This window comes from Marmota marmota, unplaced genomic scaffold (assembly GCF_001458135.2).
Source record: "Marmota marmota marmota unplaced genomic scaffold, marMar, whole genome shotgun sequence".
Classification (NCBI taxonomy): domain Eukaryota; kingdom Metazoa; phylum Chordata; class Mammalia; order Rodentia; family Sciuridae; genus Marmota; species Marmota marmota.
In genome coordinates this window covers 65,641,228-65,666,124 of record NW_025999842.1, presented here as the reverse complement: position 1 = coordinate 65,666,124, position 24,897 = coordinate 65,641,228, and the positions used below count along the sequence as shown (strand labels likewise).

General features: G+C 45.0%; 1 protein-coding gene across 2 annotated transcripts; it reads right to left on the bottom strand.

The window, feature by feature from the left end:
* Window positions 1-1,080: 1,080 nt before the first annotated feature.
* On the bottom strand, window positions 1,081-21,860 carry Akap12 (A-kinase anchoring protein 12). 2 transcript variants are annotated; one of them, XM_015502257.2, is made up of 3 exons: window positions 21,649-21,860; window positions 3,350-8,270; window positions 1,081-2,123 (listed from the first exon to the last, which is right to left on the bottom strand). In XM_015502257.2, the coding sequence occupies exons 1-2, from the start codon at window positions 21,671-21,673 to the stop codon at window positions 3,358-3,360; spliced, it is 4,938 nt and encodes a 1,645-aa protein (XP_015357743.1). In that variant the 5' UTR covers window positions 21,674-21,860; the 3' UTR covers window positions 1,081-2,123; window positions 3,350-3,357. The 2 variants fall into 2 exon arrangements, with proteins under 2 accessions (XP_015357743.1, XP_048655869.1); XM_048799912.1 differs by lacking the exon at window positions 21,649-21,860 and adding an exon at window positions 12,622-12,661.
* Between the last annotated feature and the right edge of the window lie 3,037 nt (window positions 21,861-24,897).

Sequence of the window (24,897 nt, the reverse complement as noted above, 5' to 3'; positions counted from 1 at the left end):
ACCAATTGTATGTAGTCAGATTTGTTAAAATAAGAAAAACTACTTCCAATTTTACTACCAAATTTTCTTGTTAAAACTAAGTAACTTTCTAGAATGTTTACCTTTTTAAAAATCATTGACAGTTAAAATTTAAATTCTCAAACTGGAGTACTGAGGTTAAGTCGAATTTATGCATATTTGCCAGGCCAGTTTCATATGAGGAAAAGCACAACTATATACTATAGGTGACATATACTATATATACATATAGCTTGTTCTTTATGGGACAGCTGTCTGACAAAATCCTTTATGTAAGAATCATCACGTTAACTTGGCGGGGGCAGGAGGAGGCACGAGGAGAGTGTACTAGGGATTTAAACCAAGTGCACTTCACCACCTTTTTATTTTTTTTGAGACAGGGTCTCAGTGAATTGTCCCAACTCTGTCCTTGAACTTGGGATCCTCAAACTTGGGATCCTCCTGCCTCAGTCTCCAGAGATGCTGGGATTACAGGTGTGCACCACCACACCCTGCCATCAAGTCAACTTTTAGGTAAGGCATTTTGTACTATTAAGTCTTCTTAAAAATTTCCTTTCGGAGCCAGGGGCGATGGTGCAGGCATGTAATCCCAGCAGCTCAGGAAGCTGAGGCAGAAGAATTGCAACTTCAAAGCCAGGCTCAGCAAAAGCAAGGCGCTAAGCAACTCAATGAGACCCTGTCTCTAAACGAAATACAAAATAGGGCTGGGGATGTGGCTCAGTGGTTGAGTGGTTGAGTCCCTGGTCCACCCCTCCCCACCACCAAAAAAAAATTCCTTTTGAAGACATCTGCCATTTGGGGTTTGAAACCAAATATTAACAAAGAAAACTGGCTTTTTCAGGAATTAAGACGAGAAACTGTACCAGAAATGTCAGTCTGAAAAACTACTGCTGAGACTTCCTCTGAACATCTAACTCAAACCAGTGTAAAGTGAGGATTCATGTAGTGATGACATTAGAAAGCACCAGCTTACCTACTACTGTCTTACCACTGTCATCATCTTATTCTAACCCAGTAAACGTTGGTCCTGGGCTTCCTAGTACCTAATAAAACCAGCAAATCTAAGTGAAGCAAATATTTTATTTAAATCAGTTGTCAAATCACAATTTATCCAAATGAACATAATGCAACATTGTTCTTAAAAGAAGGGGCACAAATATGACACAGACACAATCCAGTATCTATCAAAATACCATTTGTAAAGAACCGGACTCCATCTCTGAATACAGCCCAGCATACAAGAGTAAAAATCAAAAACTTACAACAGTCAATTTTTTTCTGCATAACATGAAAAAAACATCTCACTACTCTGCCTCAGAATCAGCACACTCATCTGTCCAAACAACAGTAACAATTGGGAGCAAGGACTTAGGACTTCATTTGCTACTGAAAAGGCCTTCTTTCCAACCGTCCCTGGACTAGAAAGAAAAATCTCACAGTAACAATGGAACATACTGTATTTTTCAAAATGCTGCTTTTTTTTTTTTTTTTTTAGCTCATTGCGCATAATAGGAAAGTGATGGATTTCAGAGTGCTTCTACCATGGACCTGAGCATTAGTGAATTTTAAAGTAAGAACTGTACCTTCTCATTAGGGATGTTATTTCTCAGAAGCTGTTTTTCACAGGTTATCATTGAGGCTTAAGTCTTTCCAAGGCTTCCCCACAGCTGCACATCCCATCATATAGTGTGTGACACAAAGGGCATGTGCTATGTTGCACGTGTCCTTACACAGTAAGAAAAAACATACAATAAACACAGAGGGATGATTACTTAAACACACATACACAAATACATAAAGAATGATACTCCAGTTTGAGAAGCAGAACCAGGTATTGCCAACTCCAGTTCCAGGTTAAGAATTCAGAACCTTAAATCAGAAATGTTATAAGGTAACAAGGGAAAATACAGGTGGTCTTGGAACAAAGGAACTGTGAGATGGCTATAGCTCCTGATGAAGCCTCAGGATTGTCGGGGGCGCTCTAGGAGTGGGATCAGTGGACATTCCGGTTCTCAAAGTTCTGAAACGTTGGTCTCAAGTCTCAGCAGCATCTTCTCCACGACTTGTTTTCACACTCTGGTCTTGCAAATATACGATGAGTTTAACTGCAGAAGGAAGTGAGAAGCAGAGTAAATAAAACCTTGTTTTTCCCCCTTATTAATTAAAACAGAAGAGCCGTCCAAGTGAACTGCAGCAACTGAGAATCCCAATAATATGACAGTTTACCTCCATTAAAAATAAGAAACGTGGCAGGGTGCAGGGGCACACACCTGTAATCTCAGTGACAGGGCCGAGGGAGGAGGATTCACAGGTTCAAGACCACTCTCAGCAACTTATTCTATCTTAAAATAAAAAGAACTGGGGATGTATATTTCAGGGGTTAAAGTTCCCCTGGGTTCACTCCCCACTACCAAATATAATAAATAAATAAATACATTGGGCTGGGGTTGTGGTTCAGTGGTAAAGCGCTCACCTACCACACATGAGGCACTGGATTCAAACTTCAGCACCCCATAAAAATGAAATAAAGATATTGTGTTCACCTATAACTAAAAAGTAAATATAAAAAAAAATAAATAAATACATTTTTAAAAGATAGTGGGCTAGGGAGGTCTTTTTCAGCTATAGAGTGCATGCTCAATATGCCCCAAGTCCTGAGTTCAATCCTCAGAACCACACACAAAAAAGAAAGGCTAGAGGGGTCCACATTATATTATGCTAAAATATCACAAAACTTGTGGATGTAGTAGTACTTCCTATCAGGTCCATATGCATTGGATACTTCAGAAAACACTTTTTAGTGCTGCTGGTAGGTGGGGGGAGGGGCACAGGGGGAGCAGGAAATATACTTGTTTCTAAAGAACTATAAATAAAAATTCAAACACTCGGATATAAACCTCCTTTTTTTTTAAAAAAATACTTTTAGTTGTAGATGGCACAATACTTTTATTTTATTTATTTATATTTATGTGGTGCTGAGGATGGAATCCAGTGCCTCACAAATGACAGACAAGTGCGCTACCACTGAGCCACAACCCCAGCCCTACACTCCTTTTGACTGCTAGTTATTTCAAAATAAAACAAAAAACTCAACAAACCAGTTGATATGAGGCTGGGTGTGCACAGTGTATCTCCTATGCCTTCAGCCAAACACACACATGCCCTTTATCCTCTTCTAAAGCAGTTCCACAGGGTTCAAATGAAGCCATTATTTCTGTGACACCAAAAAGACTAAATGGCATTTCAATGAAGAAAAAAATTAATAATCATAATTATTTGATTCCCAAATAAAGGGGGGGAATCTCTTTAGAAGACAAAGAAGTTTACTTACACGATGTCTTAGGATTCTGCCAGTTCGGGTCTTGCCAGTTCTCTCTCGTGTTTCTGTATCTCCTCTTCTGTTTGGGGTTTGGGCTCCTTATCTGACTCACTGTGCACTTTTCCCCCGTGAAATCCTGCTTCCTGGGCATCTTCCTCCTCTTTCGGTTTTGGTCCATTGGCATCCAGGGACTCTTTGGTTAAGTCTCCCGAGGCATCAGCATCCGCCAGGGTTGAGCTTTGGTTCTCTGGGTGGTCAGCATCTCCTTTTTCGTCTTCTTTGGACTCCAATGGCGACTTCTTTGTTCTTTCTCCTAATTCAGCCTGACCCTCATCCGACACAGACTTCATTCCTGTTCCATCTCCCTCGGCCTTGGATGAGAGAATCAGCTCTTCGCCCTGCTGGTCATTGACACTGGGACTTTTGACCTCAGCGGTCACGATCTTTTCAGAAGCTGTGCTCACATCTTGGGAAGCATCAGCAAGTGGTGGATGCACAGCAGTGAGCTCTGGCTCCTCTTGGGCTGCAATAGCTTCCCTTTCATCCTGTGCAGATTCCTGACTTTCTTCTTCTTTCTTGGGTTTCTCTGTGGCCTCCTGGCTGTCAGCTTGCACCAGGAGGGTCTGCGTCTGCCATTCAGTTGTGAGCATACCTGTGGCTGTTTCTTCCGACCCTGTGAACTGGTCAACGGCTGTCTGAATGATGTTTTGGACAAACTTACTGCTCCTGGTCTCAAGTTCCCAAGCCTCATTTTCGCCCAGGGGATCGTCTCTGGCTATACTCATTTGGCCTTCCTGCTGACCAGTCTGCTCCTCGTCTTCGTCTGACCTCTGTTTCTGTGATGTGCTCTTCTCTCCTTCCAGGTCAGAGGGCAGGCCTCTTTCGGGAGTGGCAGATACGATTACTGGCATGAATTCTGCCTGAGGCTCGGGCCCCACGAGCACAGTGGTGTCCCCTGGTTGAGGAATCGAGTCTTCTTTTTCAGAGGTTTTCCCTTCTGGTCCTAAACGTGCACCTGCACACTCCAAGATTTCACCTGTTTCTGAAATCTCGACAGTTTCTTCTAAGACCTTTTCCTCCACTGCTGCTGGAGATGCCAGTGCCTCAGAGCTCTGCACATGAACCTCTGTGCACCCCACTCCCCTTTGATCTGGGCCAGGAGAGACTCCTTCAAGGCTGCCCCCTTCCTGTCTCCCGTCCAGGCCAGGCACACTAACGGTCTCAGCCAGTTCCTGGCTGGGCTCTTCAGATCCGGGAACAGCTGGTTTTTGCTCAGGGATTTCTTCACTCACTTGCGCTGACTTTGCTTCTGTCTTCTCCTCTTCCCCCTGAGCTGCCATCTCTGGACTCGGGCTCCGGAGTTCAGTATTATCGTTCTGGCTTTCCGCTCCTATGGTCACTTCACCTGTCAGGGCAACCTCAGTGACCTTTTCCTGGCTGATGCTTTTGTCTGTGTGTAAAGGCGCTTCGAGTTCTTCGACATACTCTCCATCTTTGGCTTCCTCCTCAGCAAACTGGCCGGTCTCTTGAATCACCTCAGTCTTGGATAGAATGGGTACAGCTTCCACTGACACCTCTTGATCTCTATGTTCTAGACTTCCTTCCATTTCTGATTGCTCTATATTTTCTTCTTGGGATTGAAAATGAGGTGGTGAGGGAGGCCCCTCTTTCTGCCCAGGAACAGCCTCTGCCAGTGTGACCTGTGACTGGGTACCCGAGACGCCCGCATCATCTTCTTGGCTTTCCACGACTTCATCTTGCTGCATGGTATCCAGGGCTTCAAAATCTGCTACGGGGGTGCTTCCGTTGGTCCCACTGTCTGTCAGAGTTTCAGTCGAGTCAGGGGGATGAGCCTCTTCCGATGGATTCTCCTGGGACTTGACCCCAGCTAAAGTCTCCTCTTGACACGTGGTTTCAGGCTTCCTGGACTCTGCACTCGCCGGGAGGTGAGGAACATTTTCAGAGCTTTCCAGGCTGATCTGGGTAAGGACAGGGCCTGGGGTGGAGTGCTCAGCCTTGGTCTCTCGCCCAGGTACTTCCATCTCTCTCCTCAGACCCTCTTCTGCTCCTTCCACCTCTGGGGCTCTGGGCTCCTCTTTCTGTGAGATCTGGATCCCACCTTCCGGCCCACGGGTCTCCAGCAGCTGGGATTCCTCTATCACTTTTTCCGCGACAGCCTGCAGGACGGCTTGAGTCCGCCTCTCCTGGTCTTCCATGTCTGGCGCGTCACCTTCTACCTCCTGAACAGGGGTGGCTTCCTCAGTGGTGTCTGGGGATTCGGTTAACTGGGAAACTGCTGACACCATTTCCGTAGTCTCTTCGGCACCCGAGGCTTCCGTTGCTTCTTCGGCACCCAGTGCCTCGGTGGTTTCTGCAGCCGTCACCGCCTCAGAAGTCAACTCCACCTCGCTGGCCATCGTGACATCCTGGGCCTCTCTGCTCTCCGGCAAAGTCTCCATAACCACGGGGGCTTCTTCTACAATGACTTCTCTTTCAGTGACCTCCCCAATTAATGGAATGCCCTCCTCTTCTGCCTGTTCAACGGGTTCTGTCACTGAAGCAGAAATCCAAGAAGGAGACCGTTCTTCAATATCGGTAACCGCCCTTGTCCCATCGATGACGGACACAGTCACCGTGTGAACCAGATTCTTGCTGAGCTCCTCAGACACATCCACAGGCATCTTTTCTTGGGACGTCTCTGCACTTTGGAGGGCCTGCTGTGCCTCCAGCTTCTCCCTCTCCACCGCATCGTACTCGGACAGAGGTACCACGGCTGGGACATCGGGATCATCTTCGTTGGCTTCTGTTGGCCCCTGGTCTTCGGCCGCGACTGGTTCTTGTTTGCCATCCGACCTTTTCTTCCGACGGCCTGGAATAAATTTCTTAATTGAGACCCAAGATTCTTCCTTCCCGGGTTCAACCTCTGAAGCTAAATGTTCCACACCGGGCTCTTCGGTTTTCTCTTCCAGTTTTGATTTGGATTTTTTTCTTGGGGTGACTAATCTCTTAAAGGACTCCCAGGTGGAAACACCCTCCCCTTCGGAGGGGCTTCCGGCTGGCTCGGGGGAGAAACTTCCTGGCCCCTGATCCTGATCCTGGGAGCTGGCAAGGATGGTGTTGCTTCCCGTCTCTTTGTCTTTGCCGGCTTCCTCTGCCTTGTAGCCGTCTCCTCCTGTGGTTTTCGGTCCTTCTTCCTCATCAGAAGATGATCCTTTCCTTGCCCTTTTCTTGGATGACCCCACACAGATTAAAGCTTCCCACGACACAGACGTGTCTACCTTGCGCTTTGGTTCTTCCGGCTTCTGCTCTTCTCCGGTTCCTTTGGTTTCTTCTTGCATTTCAGAGACGGCACTCTCCGTGGAAGACAAGGTAGAGCTCTTCACCTTGTCCAGTTCATCCTCTTTATCGCTTTCCGAGGGCCTCCGGACCCGTTTCTTGGGCGTCACCATCTTTTTGAAAGATGCCCAGGGTGTGATGCCTTCTCTCTTTTTTTCTCCGTCGGAAGTAGCTCCCTCTTCCCCTTCCCCTTCCTGGTGTCCCTCTGCTATCCCTTTCTCCAGACACGTGATCTCTTCGGGTTCTTCGGGGGATGAAGGGGAGCTCTCGCCCTTCTGCTCATCGGCGCTGTCTGGAGACTCTGCTGCAGCCTGAGGCTGCTCCCCTGACTCGTCGTCGCCCCCGCGTTTCCCCTTCTGTTTCTTCCCAGAACGCTTCTTTAAGCCAGTGCTAGTGAAGAGTTTCTTGAGGGGGCTTCCCTGCACCTTGATTCGCTCTTGTGATGACAGCATTTCCACCTCACTCACGATGCCTTCAGGGTGTTTAGACATCCCCTGCTCGTGGGCACTCAGCTCAGCTGGCTGGGGACCTTCTTCTCTGGAGACACACAAGTCTTCCGTCTCCACCAGCTCCTCGGCGGCTCCAGCTTCCATTTCAACCAGATTTTCAGGTGGTGAGGGCTCTCCCGCGTCTTCCACATCTGATTCTTGCTCCTCTGTTTTCTTCTCAATGGCGTTGGTGACATGGACTTCTGCAATGACTTCTTGCTGGACTTCTATTTTGTCATCGAAGATTTCTGTTGCCAGTGGAGCGCACTTCTCTTCGGAAGAGCCCTGCAAGCCACTGCCTGGATCCTCGGGAGGCAGCTCCACCTTCTCAAACTCACCGGATAGTCTGACCTCGTCTACACCTCCCGTGGGTTCCTGTGGCCGTGGCTGCTCCTCTGAGGTTTCTTCTGTCTTCTCCTCTGCGCCTGACTTTTCTGGCTCTTGCTCCTTTTTCTTCTCCAAAGCTTCTAACTCATCATCCCTTGTCTTTCTGAAGCTGGTCTTTTTGCGCCAGCCAGCCCAACCTTGGGTGAAGAATTTCTTGAAGGGCGATGCTGTCTCGCTGGCAATCGGGCTGGTGGGAGATTCTGAAGTCTTGGTGGGTTCTTTTTCTTCCCCTTCGTCTTTGCCTTCCTCTGACCCCTGACCAGACTCAGTCTGAAGAGAAACCTCTGTGTTGCTTTGCTCGAGCTTAAGGGAGTCTTCTGGCTGCTCTGTGGATTGTTTTAATTCACTTTCTTTGGATGCCGACTCCCTGATCTCCATGCTGAGCTCTTGGTGGTCACCGGCCCCATTTGACCCTTCTGTTCCCTCAACTTCATCTTTTTTGGCGGCAAGCACCTGGACAGTGTCAGACTTCTCGTTCTTATCCTTTTTCACAGTGAATTTAAAGCCAACAAACTTAAACACCTTCTTAAATCCAACATCATTAGCCTGGGACTCAGTAGGTTGGGTTAACTCTTCTAAATTGCTTTCTGAAGGGATCTGTTCGATGACTTCAGGCATTTCCTCCTGCCTGTCCTTCGTGATGTCCTCAACAACGGCAGACTGGGCAGCCATCTCTTTATCAGAGTCTCTTTCCCTCACATCTTCAGACTCGCTCTGTCCAACTATTAACAAAAAGTGAGGAGAAGGGGGAAAAATAAGTACAGTTCAAGGAAACCAAATATATCTTGAAACATGACTAATTAATACTCTCATTAACATCAGGTATTTCAGGATAAGGTTAAGGGTCCTATGGGATTCAGATAGCCTATCTTTTGCTGCATGGTCAAATGCAATCACACCCCACACCCACAGGTTCCAAATGGAACCCATCAGGTCTAGATATAACCTCCACTGTGTAGAAAACGAAGAGTAAGAAGTGTAAGCTAAATAACAACGCAAGCTAGGTATCTACACAGTTCCAAAGGAGGGAACATTCTATGTGTTAACTAGACTTATCTTGGCAGGTCCCTGAGACCAACTCTATAGAGAAATTCCAGGCTGGGTTGTAGAACGCTGGCTTTATTGTGAGAAAAAGGAGGTACCCAAGAGCTGGTAAGGTGTGTGAGAGAACGGGAGGGCCAGTCTGCAGGGGCTCCCACTGGCCACTCTGAAGCATAAAAAGAGGAATGGCATGAACTGATGGGTTATAGCACACAGAATTAAAAAGAAGGAGAAGGAGAGGGCAAGTGGGGGAGGAGGAGAAAGAGAGGAAGAGAGAACCACAAATTGAGAATGACACCAAAAACTGAGGAGCGGGAAGTACTTGTTATGAAAAATATCAATTGGTTGGGGATATAGCTCAGCCCAGCTGCACAAGGCCCTGGATTCAATTCCCAGCGTACATGTGTGCATGCGCATGCACACACACAAATTCAATAAACAGATATAACTTCCACACTGATCCTTGAAGTCATTCTCTTTTGAATATTAGATTTAGAAAAATTACAAATTGTAAATCTCATTTTAATGAGTTAGGCTGAAAGTACTACTCAGTGGTAGAGCACTTTCCCACCATGTGTGAGGCCCTGGGTTCCAGGGTTGCATCTCCAACAAACACCAGGCTGGTTTTAAAAAAAGGCAATAGTTATTCAGTCGAGAATCAAGGAAGGCTGAAAACACTGGGTGAAAAGAGCATTAACACACAGATTACTCCCCCCCACCCCCCGCCCCAGTTCTAGGGATGGAACTCATGGGGACTTGTCACATCCCAGCCCTTTTTATTCATTTTATTTTATTTTGGTACCAAGAGATGAAACCAGAAGTGCTTAACCACTGGGGAGCCACATCCCAGGCCTTTTTATTTTTTGAGACAAGGTCTTACCAAGTTGCTTAGGGCCTCACTAAGTTGCTGAGGCTGTCTTTGAACATGCAATCCTCCTGGTTGGGGATGTAGCTCCTCAGCCTCTGGAGCTGCTGGGATTATAGGTATTTCAAGTGTCAATGAACCAAAGGATCAAACTTAACATACTCAAGAATGGAACCAAATGTTATTCTGCCTCCTTAGGAGAGGCACCGAGGAAGACCATAAATCCTGTTTACAGTGCTCCTGATACCAACACAAAACAATCAAACCATGAGGAAAATCAAATCCACAGTGAAGGATATTCTGTAAAAGAACTAGCCTGGCCTGAAAAGTCAATGTCATGAAGGACAAAAATCAGGCAAAACCACAAAAGGGTTGTGTGCAGTACCTTCAAATATTTTAAGGAAGCGGGCAGAGAGGATGTGGTAAGATCTCCATAACTGGTGAATTAAGTCAAGGGCATATAGATATTTGCTATATTTTTCAGGAGGTTTGACATTTTAAAAATAACTGGAGGTAAAAAGCAACCTAATGTGACTCAGTGAACTGGATGGAGGTGTTGGGAGGAGTGGCGGCTAACTGAACTGAGGAATAGTACAATTAAGAGATGCCTGCTATGTCCCGAATTGGATATTCATTTGGGAAAACCAGTAAAAGAACACTTTGGGGTTCTCTGGAATTAGGAAATGTGTGGGAGGAAGCACGTTTTCTACACACCACTGTTCCCCCATCTCCTAAGCCCCAATTTCAATTTGCAACTTTTTAATTCTGGGAGGACTAGAATGATTCTAGTCAAAACTAGAGACACAAAAATAATGAACAGTGGCCAGTTGGCAGAGCAGAAACCATTCCCTGGTAGCTGGATCAGAGCTCGGCAACATTCAATATGACTTTCAGGATTCCTGTTATTAGTGCAGTATGGTTCTACACACTAGCTGGGTTCGTCCTGACAAAACTGTACACGCAAGGAATTTGATTCCAGTCCCCATTCCCAGCTTTTCCCTCCTTTCTTCCCTCCCCCTATTTCCTCCCACAATTCTATTGATTTTCCATTTAATTCAAAATTTATTTTTAATTGGTTCTTTCCCCATATGCAGAAAGGTGAAGTTACCTGTGGCATATTTATACATGCACATAGCATGATTTTTAAAAATTCATGCCTCTTTTCCTCCCCTTTCCTTTCCCTCCTCCTTCCTGCTTGATCTCCTTTTACTTTATTAATCTTCCCTGTATCTTTATGATACCTAATCCCCCCATACCTTCTCTTTTTAAATTTTTTTAGTTGATGGACCTTTATTTTATTCATTTATTTTTATGCTGAGAATTGAACCCAGAGCCTCAGACATGTGAGGCAAGTGCTCTACCACTGAGCCACAGCCCCACCCCCACTACACCTTCTTTCCATTCCATTTGCTCTAGCGTCCACATAGGAGAAAACCATCAACCTTGATTTTTGGAGACTAGCTTTATTTCACTTAGCATGAGGTTCTCTCTTTCCATCCATTTTTCCAGCAAATGCCATAATTTCATTCTTCTTTATGGCTAAAACGCCATTGTGTAAAAACACCACATTTTCTCAATTCATTCATCTATTTACGGAAATCTGGGCTGACTCCATAACGTGGCTATTATGAGTTGTGGTGTGCAAACAACTGAGGTGGCTGGATTGCTATAGTATGCTGATTTTTACTTTATAAATTCCCAAGAGTGGGATACCTGAGTCAGATGGTGGTTCCATTCCTAGTTTTTTGAGGAATCTCCATATTGCTTTCCAGAGTGGTTGTACTAGTTTGCAGTCCCACCAACAATGTACATCTTTACCTCCACATTCTTGCCAGCATGTATTACTGTCTGTGTGCTTGATCACTGCCATTCTGACTGGAGTGAAATGAAATCTTAGTATAGTTTTGATATGCATTTCCTGATTAGTGGGAATGTTGAACATTCTCTCATATATTTGTAGGTCATTTGTGTTTCTTTTGAGAAATCTCTATTTAGTTCTTTTGCCCATTTATTGATTGAGTTATTTTGGGCTTTTTGGTGCCGTTTTAAGTTTTTTAAAATCTTTATTGATCTGGATATTAATCCTTTCAGAGGAACAGCTGGCAAAGATTTTCTCCCATCCTGTGGGCTTAGAGGGACATTTTTAAGTACGTAGGACATTTAAAAATCGTAACTGGTCAAATAGTCTGTAGTCTCTTTTGACCTAAGCAATGCTAGACACTGCTAGGGTCAGAATAATCTTCCAGACAGGACACCCTGGCTGGCCCAGCTTGCACTTTTGCAGTTTGGGTGCAGATTGGATATGCGCAGCGTTGGGGCGCTTGGATCTCACCCTCTATTTGCCCTCTGCGCCAGGCACAACCTACACAGACCTTAGAGGGAGGGAGGCCATGCTTCCTAAAAGTTGGTTTCCATTATGTCACCAGGCTATTACACATCTGATGAGCCCTGGGCCTTAGGGTAGCACAACCGCCCTCCTCTCCTGTTGTCTAGGTAGGACATGGCACTGTTGCTCAGCCATAGGGTCTTGCAGCGTGGATAGTTTTCTACCTCCCATGGCCATTTATCTATCTATCTATCTGTCTATCTCCCCCCACACCCCCAGGGATTGAACTCAGGGGCACTTAACCACTGAGCTACATCCCCAACTCTTTTTCTTATTTTATTTAGAGACAGGGTATCTCTGAGTTGCTTAGGGCCTAAGTAGCTGAGGCTGGCTTTGAACTGGCGATCCTCCTATCTCAGCCTCTGTATCCCAACTGGCTTCCCGGGACTGTGTCCGCTGGAACGAAGCGGTGGACTGCAGCTGTGTTCAAAACTGTTTTCATCTCATCTCCGGGTTGGATTAAGGACATGATTGGGGGCTTTGGCTTACGCTTATAGGACCCAGAAGGAGGCCTTGTCTTTCCGGTCCCTTGGCTAACTAACCCTGAGGCATGCGGGTCCACTGGACAGCCCTTGGGGGGATGCGGTGGGCGCTGTTCTTATCCCCGTCCCTTCCTGCCCTCTCTCTGAGTGCTGCCCTCAGCAGGCTGACTTTTCCAAGGAAGGGACAGGGAGACAGAAGGCTGGAAAACCCCACCCAAAGCCTTCCCTGGAGGTGGCTCTCGGGATCCCAGCCACCGCCGCGCAGGGCGAGGGCTGCCGCTGGGGGGCGCGCTACTCACGGCAAAGTCTACTCCACCAGGGCATGGCGCGCTCCGCCGGCCGGGGGCAGAGCGACAGGGGCCCGTGAGGCCCGGCCAGCCTCTCGGGGCTGCCCCATCGCGGAATGCGCGCCTTGCCCTGAGCGGATGCCCTTAGCGCTGCTGACGGGGCCGCCCCGGGGGGCCGCTGCGCGCGTCACAGAGGCCTGCTGGTTCCCGGGTGGCCGCGACAGCCCCTGGTCAGCCCGAGCCCCGCCCCCCGGGTCTCGCCCGAGCCCGGCCAGGCACCTTAGGAGGCAGAAAGCTAGTCCTGGCGACCTGGCCTTGGGCGCTGAACATCCCCGCTGCTGGGTCCACCATCTGCTTCCCACGCTCCGCTCCTCCAGCTGCTGGGCTCCAAACCCCGCTTGGCTCCGTGACTGCAGCAGGCGGAGGGTTTGCTGGGTGCTAAGAGCTGTGAATTCTAGCCGAGCACGTTGCTGCACACCACTGATCCCAGGGAGTTGGGAGACTGAGGCAGGAGGACCGCAAGTTTGAGGCCAGCTTGGGCAACTGAGTGAAGCCTGTCTCAAAAAACGGTTGGGATGTGGTTTAGCGGTAAAGCACACCTGGGTTCAATCTCTGGTACTGAATAAAAGGGGGGCGGGCAGTGGCGCACGTCTGTAATCCCGGTGGCTTGGGAGACTGAGAGTTCAAAGCCAGCCTCAGCATCTTAGTGAGGCCCTAAGCAACTCAGCAAGACCCTGTCTCTTAAATAAAATATATTCAAGGGGAAGGGGGGCTGGGATGTGGCTCAGTGGCTGACCCCCACCCCCACCGTTGGTTCAACTCCCAGTACTAGAGAGAAAGGAGAAAAAAAAAGAGGGACATTGTTAAAATCTGGAAAAAATAACTTCGGACATCGCACAATTTTCCTGTACAAAGCTATGACCCTCCAACTGGCTTACAAAGGAATGCACCGACTTCAAAAATGGCATCTGGGAGAACGCAATGCCATATGCTACTGGGGAGAAGAGTTTGGCAATTTCTTATACCAAACATACTTTTTACAATAAGACCCAGCAATTGTGCTCCTTGGTATTTACCCAAATGTGTTGAAAAGTAAACACAAATAAACCGCACATGGATATTTATGACAGCTTTATTCATAATTGCAAAACTTGGAGTCAACCAAGATGTCCCTCAGTAGGTTGAGTAGATACATGATGGTACATGCACGCAACAGAATATTATTCAGCACTAAAAAGAAATGAGCTATCGAGCCATGCAAAGACAGGGAGGAGGCCAAGCATGGTGCGCTCACTTGTGATCCCAGCAGCTGGATAGGCTGAGGCTGGAAAATTGCAAGTTCAAAGCCAGCCTTCGCAATTTAGCAAGATCTTAAGCAAGTCTGTGAGACCTTGTCTTTAAATTTAAAAAATTAAAATTAGAAAAGAGCTAGGGATGTGACTCAGTGGTTAAGAGCCCCCAGGGGGAGCCTTAAATACATATTGTAAGTGAAAGAAGCCAATCTGAAAAGGTTATGTATTGTATGATTCTAAATCTATATGACATTCCAGAAAGGGCTAAACTGTGCAGATGGGAAAAGATCAGTGGTAGCCAGGGTTAGGAGAAAAAAGAATAAAAAGGTGAACCATAAGGGATTGGTTGTGGGGGCACACACCTGTAATCCCAATGACTCGAGAGGCTGAGGCAGAAGGATCGGATGTTCGGGGCCAGCCTCAGCAACTCCATGAAACCCTATCTCAAAATTTAAAATTTATATCTTATGCCTCCATAACAGAAATCTAGGTTCTGGTGTTTGTTTTGTTTCCCAAGAAATGGTTAGGAGGGGATATAAAATAAATGGGGGCTCTACTACTGAGTCCCTTTTATTTTTCATTTACATTTTTATTTAGAGACAGGGTCTCACTAAGTTGCCCAGGATGGCCTGAAATTGTGTTCCTCCTTCCTCAGCCTCCCAAGGTGCTGGGATTACAGGCGTGCTGGCTCCAATGAAGAAAAACGTTAACTATAGGTCAATCCAGCTAAAGGGCATATGGACATTTCTTGTATTATTTTTATATTTGCAAATTTGTCAGTTTGAAGTTATTGTTTTAAACACAAAGCTGCAGATATCTAGCAAAAACATAGAAAACAAAATGAAGAGAGTAATATCCACCTTCTATCAGTTTAGAGGAGGCCATTTATCTTTGATATGCTATATACTAAGATATAAATTTCAACTAAGTATTTAACAATAGGAAAACTACACCCCACCTCCAAAAAAGAGAAAGAGGATTCAGATAAAGAGGAAGACCCTGGACAGATTGGCTTTTAAGTTTCAGCTTTACCATTTCCTAACCTGGGGCCCCAAGACAAATTTCCTAAAATCTCAGTTGTTAAGTGTCCTCACCTGTAATAGCCATCACTGCCCTAACTGGAATTGCCTGGAAAGATTAGCCTATCAGTGGACTGTCTCTAATAATAATAAAATAAAAATGATAGTGACTTTTGTCTTCGTTGTTTTCTTCAGAATGAAACTACTTATTTAACGTTCGTCAATTCCGACAATAATTCAAATAAACTGTAGAGACTTTAAAATACAGAAATCAGAAAGAAATTTCCATAAAGTACCATTCAGAAATAATCACTATTAATACTTAACACTTTTTCCAGGTGAGTTATTCAACAGCCTTCAAAACGATGACCTAATGACTGCATGATGGATAAATGTCCCCCTACTGTTGGACAATGTGCATTAGACATTCACAAGTATAAAAACCATTGTCCAAATCCCAGAGTGTTTGAACAGAAGGGGGCAGTGTTGACCCACTTCAGCTGCTGAACTACAAGGAGGGACAGGCACATGGTGAAGAAATCCCACCAACTGGGTTCAGGTACACCTTCAAATTCTGTAAATGGAATGCTCTGGGGTGCCCATTTTCACCTCTGACGTTCAACAGAAACATTTCAAGGGGAGAATACGGGCACCCATACCCCAAGTCAGTCTTCTATCCCTTCTTTGCCTTTATTTGCACTATTTAAAGATGCAGGTCCATCACTCCATTTTGGACCAGTGCAGGTCAGGATAGGGCCTCAGACCTCCTTCTGTGTTGACCCCCCTTCTTTACCTCCCCACCTCACTTTTTGTGCTTCCTGTGACCCAACTGTGTACAGTACCCTCCAAATCCCCCATTTCCCAGGTTCTGGCTGGAGGTGGAGATCCCAAATGAGATGTCACCGTTTCCTTCCATCATTCTCGTCCAGTTTATGGCTCAGCAGACACCTTTGCAAAGGTATTTTTTTCATGCTCCCTGCGCTGGTGCTCAATGAGATGATAACTTAGCAAAGTGGAAGGCGGTTAAATGGGTTTTTAAAAAAAATGACTCAATAATCTGGGGTGGCAGGAAAGGAAGGGAACCAGTAGGCCTGGCTGCTGGGTAACCAGTAAGACACAGTGGAGCAGGCTTCCAAGAGAGAAGGTCCACTGCTGGCCTGTCCAGGCTTCACCTAGCAGAATCCATTCACAACTGCACTTCACGAGAACCTTCTATTAATGTGTTTGTTTTTGCCAGGCACAGTACTGCATGCCTGTAATCCCAGCCACTCAGGAGAGTGAAACAGAAGGATCGAAAGTTGGAGGTCAGTCTGTACAATTAATTTAACAAAATGCTGCCTCAAAATAAAATTTTAAAAATGGCTGGGGATGTAGTTCAGTGTAGAGCACTTGCCAAATATGCATAAGGCCTGGGGTTCAATCCCCAACACTGCAAAAAAAAAAAAATCTACTTTTTAATTTATCATTTCAAAACCTCCTCTCTCACCATTTTTGACACATCAACTCACTATAGATATTTTGGTGCTCAGGATGGAACGGAGGGCTTCAGGCATACAAAGCATACACCTTATCACCAAGCTACAGAACTATCATCTGCCTTTGATTTGTCCAAGGATAGGAAGAGAAAAAAAAAATCAAAGCAACTCTCCCAAAAGTCCACCCACAGAAACAACCGGTGTTAGCGTGGGCCTTGCTCACATGGTGTGGCATTCACTCATGTGCAACTCCCCACCGGGAAGGACACTGCCATCAATCCAGCAAACTTCTCAAGTACTATGCAGCACAGACATGGTGTTCACTGCCTCACTGAGGATGATATTGAGCTAGAAAGGATATCAGGAGAGATTTGAGATGGCCAAATCACTGGAAAGGGAGTGGCCAGGGTGTCTACTGAAAAAAACTGAGTGGCCAGCAATTTCCATCTTCACACTGCCCCTGCAAGTCTTCCATCTTCTCCCACTCCAGACATGTAAAAAGGGTTGAGAAAAAGACCCCTCCAAGGGTCCACAAGGCCATCTGTACCACCCCAAACACCGTCGTGTGTGGTGTGTGTTTTGGTGTGAACAGGTTCTTACACATCTACCATTAGTGGAAACAACATCATAAATATCTTGTTTCTAGATAGTAAATACTTTGCGGTGGGGGGGGAAACTGTCTGCACTGAACATGTACAGACATCTTTTCCATGTCATTATTCCCTAACAACATAGTATAAAATTTTAAAAAATAGTATAATAACTATTTGAAGCATTTATACTCTATTAGGCCTAGTAAGTAATCTAGGAATGATTTAAAGTATATGGAAGGGCTGGGAGTGGTAACACACACCTGTAATCCCAGCAACTGGGGAGGCTAAGACAGGAGCATTTCAAGTTCAAGGCCAGCCTCAGCAACTTAGCAAGGTCTTAAGCAATTTAGTGAGGTCTTGTCTCAAAATAAAAATAAAAAGGCCTGGGGAATGTAGCTATGTAGTAAAGTGTTCATGGGTTAAATCCCCAGTACCCCACCAAAAATAAAATAAAGTATATGGGAGGATATGTGTAGTTTATTTGCAAATACCATGCCATTTTATATAAAGGACTTGAGCATCCACAGATTTTGGTATCTTAGGGGATCCTGGAACAAACTCCCCACAGATGCCAAGGGATGACTACAGAGATTAAGAGATAAAAGTATAATTTGTACAATAAATAAACAGAAGTGTAATTTGTTTGCTTTAGATACTTAAAACATTAGGGAATGTGTCCAATTAAATATTAAAAATTTTTTAATGTTATAATCTGAACTTTGCTGTTGGGTTTCAGTGACACATCATTTTTAGCAGAGAAATAGAAGTGCAATATTACAAAAGCTACAACATTCATTTTTTTAGGTTTAGAATAACCAGGGTTCTCGGTCCCCAGGCACATTACGATGGCTTACTATGACATCTGGAACTGGTTAACTTTCCCCCACAACTTGTAGCACTGTCCTGGAATTTTTCCAGGAATTCCCTGCATTCTAAATCCACCCCTTATCCTGACACACCCAACCCCCCTTGTCCTAAAGCTCATTAAGCCACAGAATCTCCAAGGGGAGATGCTTCACTGGGATTCAAACTCAGAGAAGTAAAACCCTGTACAGGAGCTGACAGGTGACATCATCATCGTCCCTGGTCTTGACCTTCACATTTCGTGTCTGGACAGGCTTGAAAAATTGTGGGTGTCACTAAGCAATTATTACCATCTTCTATAAAATGAGAAAAAGGTCAAATTTTTACAAGGTACTCTATAGTTACACTTCTTTAGTCGCTATGAAGCTTTGGATAAATTATCAAACCATGAGAAATCTACTTTTATGATAAGAAGGGGGTTAAACAACCACTTTTTGCAGGATTAATGTGAGGAATAAGTTATGATGTGCACAAAGTACTGAACATACCTGACAAAATAGGCACTCAATAGGCATGGTCATTGATCTTAGCAGTTGCAAAGGTACCGATTTCATTTCTCCCAAATCTCTGGACAACTACTCTGTATCCACAGCAGATTTCAACAGCCACATGCAGGCTTTTTGTTTTGTTTTTTGGTTTTTTTTTTCTTTTTCTCTTGTAAAACAATTTGCATAGGTAGGTGCATGCATTATAAATACTCAAAAATATGCATGAATATTTGCATAGGTAGGTGCATGCATTATACATACTCAAAAATATGCATGAATACTTAAAACAGTAAAGCTGTTTTCCCCAGCTTACTGTGGTGATAAAGAATAATATTGTCTGAGTGCTATGGCACATGCCTGTGATCTCAGTGACTCAGGAGGCTGAGGAAGGAGGGTCAAAAGTTGGAGGCCAGCCTGGGCAATTTAACAAGGCTCTGTCTCAAAATAAGATTTAAAAAGGCTTTGGGGATATAGCTCAGCAGTACAGCAAACCTGGGTTTCAATCCCCAGTATTGAGGGGGGTGGAGGAGCGGGGCGGCCCTACCCCCTCACAATACCTTTGCAAAGTTCGCCAAGTATCAATAATACCTGCAAATCTAAATAAAATTTATGAGTTAAGGAAAACAGAAAAGATATTTTGCTGGCATGCCTGGTGTGTGAGTAAGGAAGGGGCCCTCTCTCATCACTGTGTCAAATCACTATGCTCTAGTTTCTAGGCTGTTATTGCTAATGGGACACAAGGGAAAGGAGACCTCAGGAATGGCAGCACGAAACGTGAATAATCCATCATTGCATAATTCAAGTTCTGCTGCATAGTTTCAGTTGTTTGAAACAGAGAGAAATGATAATGGTTACTATTGAGAGATAGTTTTTTCCCACCTTTCAGAAAAGAAAGCTCATTCTTCAATAGTTCCTACAAAAGCACTATCCGTCCTGTTATGAACTGTGAAGCTTGGACACCGCCTCCTCAAGTTCCATAGTACTGAAGAGGACTCCAGGAACTTTTTTCTCCTTTATTTAAAAGAGTAACTCCACAGAGAATGAGAGCTTTGAATATTTAATTCATCCTACACCATGTTTTAAAACTTTCATTGCTTTTCATGATTCTGACCAACTATTCAAAGGCTGATTATAGCCAGGCAAAGTGGCACATGTCTACAATCCCAGTGGATTGGGCGGCTGAGGCAGAAGGATTACAGGTTCAAAGCCAGCCTCAGTAACTTAGCAAGGCCCTGTTTCTAAGGAATAAATTTAAGAAGGGCTGGGGATGTGGCCCAGTAGTTAAGTGCTCCTGAGTTCAATCCCCAGAACCAAAAAGAAAAGACTGATTACAAATTTTCCTTGTCAGGATAACTTGCAGAGAGAAAAGAGAGAGAGAGACAGAAACCACCAACACCCTGCTTTTTTTTTTTTCCTTACCTTTTCCATCATGAAATGTCTACTTGCTGTTAAATTTTGCACAGTTTTCCATATCCTCCATATCCACATTGCAATAAAAATAAAATTCACCAGGGCATGGTGGCACATATCTATAATCCCAGCAATTCAATTTGGTTGGCTGAGGCAGGAGGACTGCCAAATTCAAGGCCAACTTCTGCAAATTAGTGAGACCCTGTCTCAAAAACTAAAAAGAGCTGGGAATGTGGCTCAGTAGTAACGTATCCTTGGGTTCAATTCTAGCACCAACAACAGCAAAAAAATTCAGAATAGGCCCAACCACTTAAGATTGTCTTAAAAATCAGATAGTCCTTCCAAACCTTCCTGTTCATTGATTGTTCCATCATTATTATCTGAATCCATTGTTAAAAGCTCCCTCCAGTGCCACAAGTTTATTAACTCTTAATTACTGCTTAAGAACCACCCTCCTTTCCCACAAGAAGCTGGACATGTGACAAACTATAATTAAACAGTGAGTATAATAAATATCTTGTATACAAAAAGTGTCCAAAAAAGTGAGAACTCAGAAGTCCCTCCCTCCTCTATGACTCCCACAAGACACACCTCAGGTGGCCTCTACCAGGACTGGATATTTGCACACTTCAAACATGGAAAAATTAATGACTTGGGAAAATCATGAATCTTGTGTTTTTCACTTTTTCACTTTGTCTAATAATAATCTCTTACGTATATCACATAAATGTTCGTACTGGTAAATGGTAGTAAAGCTAATCAAGTTAAGTTGGGGGAAGGAATATGAAGGAAATCTCAAAGTAAACAAGCTAATCTATAGGAAGTGAGAGATATTTTTAGTTTTGCTAAACTTTCACATTGATTTAAAATTCCACAAGACAACAAGGCTTTGCCAAAGTAGTTAGATTGAGAAAACATTTAACTCCTAGAAAGTCTATACTGCGCTTTTAAGAAAACACATAGATCTGGCAGCACTGATCTCAAATATTTAAATAAGAGCTCTCTGATCAATCTAGATTAGCAAATGGAGTTGAATTTTTTTGATGAGGGGGAGTGAGGAAGAAAAAAATGTGCAGGCTCCCAAAGAAGAAGCCAGGCCATCCTACAACTGCATTAAGATAATCAAATACCAAGTTAGAGGAACTATAAGTACATTCTAAAAGTTTGATGTAAGTAACTTATTTTCTAGATGTAGGAATTAAATATTATACTTCATATTGCCAGATTCCTAGAAAACAAGCTAAGAAAAATACATTTTTAACTTTTTTACTAATGCTCAAATGGGTAAGTTTATAGTAAATATAGCTTTATTAAACATACCTCCACTTAAGGCTTGGGTTTATGCTCAGTAGTAGAGCACTTGCCTAACATGGAGAAGCTCCAGGTTCAATTTGCAGTACTGCCAAAAGTTCATATATACATACATACTTCAGTTGACCACCCTTAAACCAGAGCTCAAACTTCAGCCTCCTAAACCACCAAGTGTACCTGTCTTCAAAGTTCCTAATAAGCAAGTCAAAAGGCCAAACACTTGCAGTTTCTAAAAAAATCAGGATTTTTTTTTGGTTTGTGAATACTGCGAAAGATTAAGCTTTCGCGCCTTATTTTCAAATTCGCACAAATCTGGTATTTTCTATTCTGCTGGCTGCTGCAGTTTCGGTCCCCATGGCACCGCCGGAGCCCCCTACCAAGGGAAAGGCTACTCCACAACCTGAACGGAAAATACACGCTCCCATGAGCGCCTTCTGGAAGATTTCTGCTTTGGCAAAGATGAAAGAGCAGCTCTGGATGAAAAGGCGCGCCTGGCCTCCCAGGGTGCCCACCCAAATGCAGGGCAGAGGGAAGAAAGCCCGGTTCTCGCCCCAGGCCGGTCGCCGAGGGTCTGGCTCGTGTCTCACCTGTGATCGTAATGGTCCCCAGCATATTTTAATAGCACAAGTCCAGAGGCCAATCAGTGGGCCAGTCCTTGCCCTCTTGGGCAGCTGGCTGCTGCTCAGCCTCCTTCCTACCAACCCGCTGAGGTCTAGGTGTGATCGGAACGAAGAGCCAGTCACCGCAGAGCTCCAGGGGGGCCGAGGTGTCCTCGGAGCCGCAGCGCAAAGCGACCCGCGAGGGCACTTCCCCGCTAATTATAGGCGGGCCACGCCCACCCGCCACGCCCACCACCCCGCCTCCGGAGCGCAGCACCTCTCCCCAGACTTGGCCCAGCCGCGGGAGTCACGTGTCCACCCTACAGGAGAGAACCCTTCCCTGGGCTGGTCCTCTTAGTGGTCAGCTGGCTCCACAGACACCCACCGAGGGCTTCGAAGACAAGGGGATGAAAGCGACCCAGAGAGCAGCTTTTGATCTAAATGGTTACTTCATCCCTGGCTGACTTGCGCATCTCAACTTTTAAGATTATGTAAAGGAAATAACCTTACAGATACTAAAGTCTCCTTCAATTTTTAATACTGTGTTCTGCATCCTTCCATTTATTCTATGGCTGATGAGGTGCAAAACACTGCTCCCCTTTTCACACCTATGGTATTTTATATTTCACTATCTGTTTCTCACATAGGCACCCAAATGCCGTCCTGATCTGAGGGTTGGCAAATCGCAGTAGTCCTGTTTCCTGGACGCTTTGAGAAAGGCTGTTACAAAGCAAACGTTGTCTTCAACATTTGATCAAGGCAACTTTTAAAAAGCAGAAATACTTAAGCATTTGGTCTTTTTTTTTTTTTTATGGTACAAACTGGCTAAATATTTAGATCAAACTATGCTCTAGTCCAATATATAGACATTATCATGCTTCTACTGAACAAGCCCATTAGCAAGAAAAACAAGCAGAACTAAAAATTCAGGCCGGCATACAGGTACACGCCTGTAAAGTCCAGGTGCTCAGGAGGCTGAGGCTGGAGGGTCACAAGTTCAAGACCAGCCTCAGCAACTTAGCAAGACTCTGTCTCAAAATAAACAATTTAAAAAGGGCTGCAGATGTGGCTCAGTGGTTAGGTTCCCTGGGTTCAATCCCAGGTCCCAAAAAATAATAATAATAAAAAATTTTTTCAGAAATTTGGTGAAGGGGGGTCTGCTGGGACATAGGTCAGTAGTCTAGAATGCTGGTCTAGCATGTACCCAGGCCCTAAGGTTTATCTTCAGCACAGAAAGAGACAGAAAATTAAGTTGTGTTTTTTAAAAATAAGAAATTCAGGCAGCCATAGAATTCTTCAACTCTTTTTCAGTGAAGTTTCAGATTTGTTCTGAAGTGATAAATGACAATTTATCACACTTTTTCAAACGGTTTTGTATGCCAGGATTGTCAGGGTAGATCCATTAGGTCCCCTGCGTTTCCCCCTCCTTTTCATCTTTTTTCTATTTATCACTTCATGCCTTGCCTGTCTGACCCCATTAGCCTTGGCTCTTCCCCTAAGCAAACAAAGAGAAAAGTTTTACTATTGCTCTTTTCTTCAGACCGTGAAGATCACGTTCATTACTGCTTGAGCCAGGAGGAGGGTGGGCGGCCTCCGCATTGGGCCAGAGTGGACACAGCAACCACTAGGTTGGAGGGAGAGCCAGAGAATCCAGAGAAAGAGGAAGCCCAGGCCAGAGGCAGGGTCTTGGCACGTAATTGCTTCTGTAGTCACCAGGCGGCGATATGCACCACATTCAGGCCTAGAGTGAGCAAAATGAGGGCCACTTCTTGCCGGCAATCAGAAATTAGCTTCAGTCTCTCCCCAAAACGTGACTTCCGTCTTTTATTCCTGCAAACACCCGACTCGGCTGTAAATTTTACATGTGTGTAGGGCGCAATGGGCCTTTTTCTGATGTAGTAAGAGATTGTCTGGGGGCTGCTTCCAAACCTTTCGTCTTCCCTAGAGGATCCTCAACTTGAGTTCTCAAGTAGCTTCAGCTGTAATGAGAATCTGGCGTGTCTGAGATGCTGCTGGGCTAATGGTCCCTCTGCAGTCTCCATTAGGAGTGGGGACAGAGGGCAGAACAGCAGTTTTTCTCCTCCCAATGCCCATACCCCCATCCCAGCCTGGGAGTGTCCTGGCTGAATAGCTCATAAAAAAGAAGCCTCTGGAGGTTGCATATTAGTGTTCTTCACTAAATGAACCCTTTCTCAGAAACCTGGGAAGCCTCCATCCTCAATCACTCCTCAGCACCAGCTGATGTGGACAGCATGTGGCTGTGACTCCATACCTCCATTGATTTCAAACTTCCATACCTCTATCACCAGCACCTGCCTTGCTGTAAGTCCAAATTCAAAACGCGGGCCAAGTGATATCTAATTCACTGATCTGGATAGGAAAAACATTTCACAAGTCACAAAGTTTAGGCCCCAAATGGCATTTTAAAAGGTGAATGTTTTACTCTCCAATCATGGCTCTTAAACTTTTTTTTTTTTATGACACTGATGACGACACTAACACATCTGATTCGAGATTCTTAAAAGAGGCAGTTAAAAGTCACAAGGCTGAGCAATAGATAATGCAGCAAGTTGTTGACTGTCTCAGCAGACTGCTCTCCTTTGATCTCCACCTCTCAGAGCAATCAAGGCCAGCGTGCACCGCATGGCTGCCCAGCTAGCACCCCTGTGAGTGGATCTACAAAGAAAAGTCATCAGCCAGGATAAGCAGAAGGAAAGTCTACACATAGGGACCATGTACAATGCAGGCAACTTTCCTTTGTTATAACTTCCATTCTCTGTTAGTTTTTGTGAAATCGGGGGGTTTTAGAGGTAGAACATCACTAACCAAAGCAAAAACTACAGGACGATGTTAGGTGGATGTTAGGTGGATGGTGGAGGAAAAAACTGTTTCCAAAATCTGCATGGTTCCTCAAAAAATACTTAACGAGATGTTGCTCTATATTTATTATGCTAAACATCTAAGGACACAATTAGAGTCCCTGGCCTCAGGGAACTCAGTGGCAAATGGTGGGCAAACCCAGAGGCTTAGGTGGGCATACTCTGGTTTAGCTGATCTCTGGAAGTATGGGAGACAGACCACCTGGGGCTTGGAGGTGGACAGCGTTTGCAGAGTCAATGGCACACAGGGGCAGAGGCGTGGAGAGTATGGCCACCAGGGCATCATGAGTGCCTCCCTGACAGCTGCATGCTCAGGTCTACTTCAGCAGGCCAGGTCGGGAGAGGAGGCCAGAGAGAA

Coding starts and splice junctions, on each gene's coding strand:
- Akap12 (XM_015502257.2), bottom strand. CDS start 21,673: ATGCTGGGGACCATTACGATCACAG. Junction 8,271..21,648: donor GGGGACCATTACGATCACAG/GTGAGACACGAG, acceptor TTTTGTTAATAG/TTGGACAGAGCGAGTCTGAA.